Genomic DNA, 5,934 nt, shown 5'->3' on the forward strand with positions numbered 1-5,934 from the left:
GTCTCCACCTGAGCCCGCACGCTGCGGCGGATGCGCCCTGCGGGGGCTGACCCGCATGCTCAGATGAAGGCGCGCCGTTCCGGCCTGGCGCGTTTACCTTCCTGTGTCTCCCCTTGAACACCACCGCGAACGCTCCGTGCCCGACCAGGTCCTTCCTGCTGTACTCGAAGTCCCCCACCGCCTCCATGGTGCTCCAGGAGCCAAAATGTCCTCCGGGTTGTGATGCTGCTGTGCGGCCGCCGTTACTCCATGGCTGCTTCCACTGCTCCGTTAGTTTCAATCAGACGTGCAGCCAGGGCATGGCGCCTTCACGGACCTTTCAAGCAAGTCGGGATGTTTGCAACTCCTCGAAGATCGTTCAGCATGTGTCTGACAACAAGCGATCCCCCTGTGGGTGTGATCCACGCCGTGTCCGGTCATCCAGCGGTCCGGACGTGCTGTCTACATGATGGCCGGATGGATGGATGGAGACCCGCGATGCCTGGAGGGGTTCTGAATGAGACATGACCCCCCCGGAGCTGCAGCCAGCGTCTCCGCTGCGGTCATTGTTGGTCTTCAACGATCAGAAACACCTGGTTCTCCGGTGCTCGGTACACGAACTGAGCTAGCCAACTTTCACGGCTAGCAGAGATGTCAGGGATGCGGAGTCACCACTGACAACACGGCGCCTCCCTCCGGAGTCTGGCCGTCACGGACGGCTGTGGAAGTCCCGGTCCTCCTTTAAAAACTGCAGTCAGCGCCGCTCCGTCCGCGGGAACAGAGTCGTTTTCCTGCCAAACCTGCGCAATAGAACTGCTACTTCGAGCTCCGCGCGCCTGCGCCGTCAGGACGTGACTGTAAGCTGCTGTCCGGTCATGACAGGCCGCTGAGACCCGCGTCTGCCGCAGACCCAAACAATGCTAGGAGCTAGCGCCATGTCCCGCTCTTATACATAGACTCATCCGCGGACCCAGAGGACACGTATCCTTCCGCTACACGAGTTAGTCCGTCAGAGGTCGAAACTATTTGTTTTCTCTTTTAGTTATATATTCATTCTTTTTTACAGAGTATGATTATATTGAAACCTCGTCAGAATATGTTATCACTATATTAATAATTGTTTTTTGTGATTTCTAATTACAAAAACGGTTTTTGCGTTAAAGCGAACTAACAAACAAGAAAACAAACACACAAACAGATAAACATTCTGTCACACCAATAGGACATATGCAGACCTCGTCATTATCTGTAAAAATGAAGGATCTTTTCCTAAATAACGTATCATTTTAGAGAAGTGCCCTTTGTTTTTGCTGCAGGGAGGCATTTGAAGGTATTTACGCCCCCTGGTGGCTGCAAATGTGCATGCACGAAAACCTGCAGTCAAAACAAACCTGTGTCCCCCTGTTGTAATTGATTTCTGAAAAAAACATTGTGCATGTGCAGAAATGTTTTTTTTATATATTTATCAATGCTGTAGTAAATCTTTGAGTGTCGCCGTCAGATTGTAGGTCAAAACATCCATGTTTCTGATTTCCTAACACATCATTGTGATCAAAACTTGACTGAAAATAAAAAGATTAAATGTTTTTATGCACCAATGTTAGAGCTGAGAAGAGACCTGTCCCATCTGAAACAGAGTGTGCTGTGCTCACATCTTACATAAACCAGCATGTGTGTCATTCTAGACTGAGTGCATCATTTTGTTTGTTTCCCTCTCACCTGGGACAGGCTCCACCTCCTGACACTTTGACACCTAAAATGAGGTTCAGAACTCAGGCTGAATTCACACAAAAACTGTTGTCGTCTCACATATCTGGTATTTTTAATTCAGTTATGCAACTAAAACTGGATAAGCAGCTACTCCAGCGTTATCACAGAGCGACAACAGCTCCCTCTGTTCATCCATAACAACACAAGACAGACAGCTCCTACTGCAGGTAGAACTGGTCTTGGACCAGGGGTGTCCAAACATTTTCTCTCAAAGGGCCAAAATCTGAATGGGATCCCGGTCCGCAGGCCAAAGACATTTTTTTTTTTTTTTGCATGTCATGAAATAAAAGGAGAAAACAAGTTTTATGGTTTAATTTATTTCTTTTGATTGTGTACTCATTAAGGTAATACGCATCAGTAAGAATAGATAGTAAAAAACATTGGTCTTTGAAACCTTTAACAGCAAGGCCTCAATGGACATTTTTAATAAAAAAAAACAAGAACAAGCTAAAACAAACGTCTCCCAATGAAAAGAGTGAACTTGGATCCTAATAAGAGACCTGGAGCTGCTCTTTGACTTTATTCGTTTGCTGTTGTCGCTCCATCTTAGCTAACTGAAAAACCCGCCAAAAGCATCAGAAGTGACCGTGAAGGCTCTTGGGAATTTCTAACACACAACAAAGCCCAGGGCTGACTCACTAAGGGGTTGTTTCAACAATAACAACAAGCAAAGAAAGTGCTAACACCGCTACCCAGAGGCCTAAAGTATATTACAGCTGTAGAGTTTTGGGGCATCAAAGAGGATCAATTGGAAACAGGTAAGGGGTTTGAACTAAACACTCCGCGGCTTCGGCACTGCAGCCACGACTTGGTACGTAAAACACAACTTTGGACACCCATGTGTTACACACCTGCATCATCAGAGGGTTGGGTCTTTTTGAATCCTACTAACATAACAGTGATGATTCTTGTTGAAGCAGCAGCCTCAGAGTGCTGCTGTGTCTAAAGACGTGCCAACTTTTTCAACTCTTCGTGTGGATTTTATGTCCAGTTGAGAGGCACACATCAGAGCTGCTCCCGTTATCCCAAGAGGTTTTCAGAAGACTTCACCAGCAGTCATGTTGATCCTTTAAATGATAAGTTCACAGCAGAACACTGAAAACCCTCAAACACTCTGGCAGACACACTGGGTCTGGTTCTCATCACTGTCCTTATTTATTTCTTATTGATACAAATATGCATCGCACCACTTCTGCTCCAAAATTACCTTCATTTAACATTTACTTGAACGAAAAAAAGAAAGTGTTTTTTTTTAAACTGTAAATAAATTCAGCCATGAAAAGGTTGAAAATGATATTTTTGGTCATTATTATCTTATTAACCTGCTGTTACTGCTGACTGTAGAGAACAAAAGAACACTGTGACAAACTTTGTCTATTTGACTCTGTTTTCCATAAAATGATTTTGTAAAACAACAATTTCAAAATTAGACTTTAACTGAATGAGGTTTCTGCAGCATGCTGTTCTCTGAAGTGATAGCTTAAATCAGAAACGTCTGGACCAGAAACCTTTCTTTGAATTGATTTGCTTTGACCATTATTTCTGCTTCATATTCCGTTTAAAGTTTGTGTTTTCTCTTCTGAACTTTCATTCATTCTCATGTTTGAGAAACAACCAGTGATTTTAGTTGCGTGTTTCCTGTTCACTGGCAGCTTGTTTGTTATGTCTGTAACCATGTAGCTGACATGATTAGACGACACAGACTCTAAAAGTTAAAGTCCGATTGGCTGTCACGCATCTAGGAGTGTGGAATTTGCGCCGCACTAGGAAGCATTTTGTGGGCTTGCCATACTCAATCCCTCTTGATGTCGAGTGTCAATCAGGGACACTGGGTCCCATTTTTAGAGTTGTTGTTACGACACGACCGGGATTTGAACCCCAGACCTTCCGGTGTCGTGGTGACACTCTACCATAAGGCCACTGAGCTGGTAAGGCCTACAATAAAAACAGGAGAAGTGTTTAAACTGAAAAACCCAAAACAGTTTGATTTAAAGACGTTTCTAACAAAACCAGAATCCAAACAGCTTTGTATCTTACAGGTGAGCCGCTTTCCTTTTTTATTCTGTAAATAAAACAATCTGGATGGAAATCTGTCAAAAGAGGTGAATTTCTTTTATTCAATCCTTGACTCTCAAAAACAGAAACACAACAAAAGTACACATAGATCTGCACAGAGCGCGCAGTTGTCAGGTTTCATCTCCTCTTCTTGGCTTTGGTGGCGCCTGCAGGCCTGGAGCTGGGGCTGTAGGTGGAGGACAGCAGCATGGTGAGCAGCAGCAGCACCGGCACCAGCAGGTACGGAGCATAGATGGACACCAGCAGCCAGCGCTCCCGCGGGCTTTGAGGACCAGGGTGGGGTGTCTGAGGGAACTGGTGGAAGAGGATGTGGGACAGGATGGGGAGCAGTGTGGTGGCCACGTGCGTGGAGTACACGATGGCAGGGGTCCGGATCCACTTACAGCCCCCTGCAAGAAGACAACATGGAGCAAATTCCAGAGAGAAGTTTGTGGCTTATCAAGCTTCAGGGCCAACCTCCATCCAGCTGCAGTCATCTGGGCTAAAGACAGATCTGAACTCACTAATCATTAACCCGGACTACCTCAGGACTGAAGGTAACAGAGACCTGAAGCTATCTGGAACCTTCTCGAGGATGTACACACTGACCTTTCAGGAAGGCGTACGCTGCGATGGGGAAGAACGGCATCTGAACCAGAGCCTCGCAGAAAACAAAAGACCTGAACCACTCCGGAGGGTCCAGCATCATGGGGTCCCGGAACTCCTCCGCGTACCATCTGAGCAGGTCCTTCAGCTGCCGGAGCACAGACACAGTCCTGCAGTCAGCGGAGCATCAAGCCGCCTCAGCGGCCTCGCCACGCCCACCTACCTGCTGGGGGTACAGGTGCGCGGGCAGCAGGGCCTGCAGGTCGATGAACAGCGTGATCGGGATGTGAGAGGAGAAGTACAGGAAGAACAGCAGCTCCAGCACGCGGATGGTCATCGTGTCGGACTCCGAGTGAACACGCACGAGGAAACCAGGTCCAAGTTCGCAGCGGGGCGGGGCCTAAGGCCGCCCGTTCCCACGCTCAGCCCCATTGGCTCGCGGAGGGAAACGGGGGGCGTTCCTGAACGCACCATTCAACACTTCCTGTGGGCGCTGCTTCACATGATGTTCGTAAAGTCAGAACCGAAGCAGTACCGCGTGTTTTTGGACTGGCTGTAGTTTTTGTTCAGTTCAGTCGAGCAGCGGGTTGATCCCAGACTCCAGTTACTTCAAACGCAGATGCATTGCAGACTGTATGACCCGCGGGAATGACGTCAGAATGCTGGGAAAGAATTCCCCACAGAAGGAATAACATCTGATGCTTGCACTACTTTTGTCATTCCTATGCGGGACACGTGGTATTAATGACCATGAACATGACTGTCTACTGTTGGTACAATGAAAGCACATTTGCAGGATCAGTCTTATGGTCTGTAAGAGTCAGAACATTGGCTTTCTAGTTATAAGAAAATTAACACAAAGGCCAAACAGAGAACCTGAGGCCTGTGTGACTCAGAATAACTATATATTAAAAACAAACAAAAAGAAAAGCTATTAAAAGAGATATAAATTACAGACAGCTTTGTGAAACAACATCTTCAAGGAACAAAAAATAAATAAATTTATGAAGACTAACAAAAAAATCTGCTTTCTTAAGTTCATTAAAAAAGCCAAGTGACCAACCACAGGCAAAAGAAAAAAACGTTTGTGCCTTTTTGAACATTTACTGCACATGTAAAGAGGAATACTCGAAACTCATTAGTAATACTTTACATCACTTTACTGCAGCATAAAGACCTTATGTCACGAGTTCCTCCCAACACCGACTGTTTGCTAATAACAGATAGCATGTTCTCTACTATATTCAGGATTTTCAATAATTATTACATTCAAAATGTATATTTTTTCAAAAGTAAAAATTAAAATAGTAACTCAATGCTCAATAGACCCGTTTCACAATGACATCAAATAAAATGGCGACAGGGCCGAAAATGTAAATAGTGACTTCCATTCTTCAGGTTTAGAATGGCCAAGCTGACAGCTGAACGCTGTTTAGAGCAATTTTATATAAATAATAACAGGTAACCTTAGCAATTTCAACAGAAAAATGTACATTTTTTTATTTTATGAATGTCCTGCTGAAC

The 5,934-nt window shown here is 45.4% G+C and overlaps 2 protein-coding genes across 2 annotated transcripts in view; both read right to left on the minus strand.

The window, feature by feature from the left end:
- ulk2 (unc-51 like autophagy activating kinase 2) overlaps positions 1–905 on the minus strand; it is a 44,418-nt gene extending 43,513 nt beyond the window's left edge. Inside the window, exon 1 of the mRNA XM_024257979.2 lies at positions 98–905. Coding sequence (XP_024113747.1) covers positions 98–187 — 90 coding nt within the window. The 5' untranslated portion in view covers positions 188–905. The remainder of the gene's footprint in view (positions 1–97) is intronic.
- Positions 906–3,840: 2,935 nt separating this feature from the next.
- On the minus strand, positions 3,841–4,813 carry tmem97 (transmembrane protein 97). Its single transcript, XM_024258095.1, has 3 exons — positions 4,634–4,813; positions 4,414–4,558; positions 3,841–4,214 (listed from the first exon to the last, which is right to left on the minus strand). Exons 1-3 carry the CDS (start codon positions 4,745–4,747, stop codon positions 3,943–3,945), a joined length of 531 nt encoding a protein of 176 aa, XP_024113863.1. The 5' UTR covers positions 4,748–4,813; the 3' UTR covers positions 3,841–3,942.
- Between the last annotated feature and the right edge of the window lie 1,121 nt (positions 4,814–5,934).

The sequence above is a fragment of the Oryzias melastigma genome, linkage group LG13, assembly GCF_002922805.2.
Source record: "Oryzias melastigma strain HK-1 linkage group LG13, ASM292280v2, whole genome shotgun sequence".
NCBI classification, from domain to species: domain Eukaryota; kingdom Metazoa; phylum Chordata; class Actinopteri; order Beloniformes; family Adrianichthyidae; genus Oryzias; species Oryzias melastigma.

What these genes read in the sequence shown, in the direction of transcription:
- tmem97 (XM_024258095.1), bottom strand. Translation starts at nt 4,747, where the DNA reads ATGACCATCCGCGTGCTGGAGCTGCTGTTCTTCCTGTACTTCTCCTCT. An exon ending in CGCACCTGTACCCCCAGCAG is followed by an intron (nt 4,559 to 4,633) that starts GTAGGTGGGCGT and finishes GTGCTCCGGCAG; the next exon opens with CTGAAGGACCTGCTCAGATG. An exon ending in AGCGTACGCCTTCCTGAAAG is followed by an intron (nt 4,215 to 4,413) that starts GTCAGTGTGTAC and finishes GTCTTCTTGCAG; the next exon opens with GGGGCTGTAAGTGGATCCGG.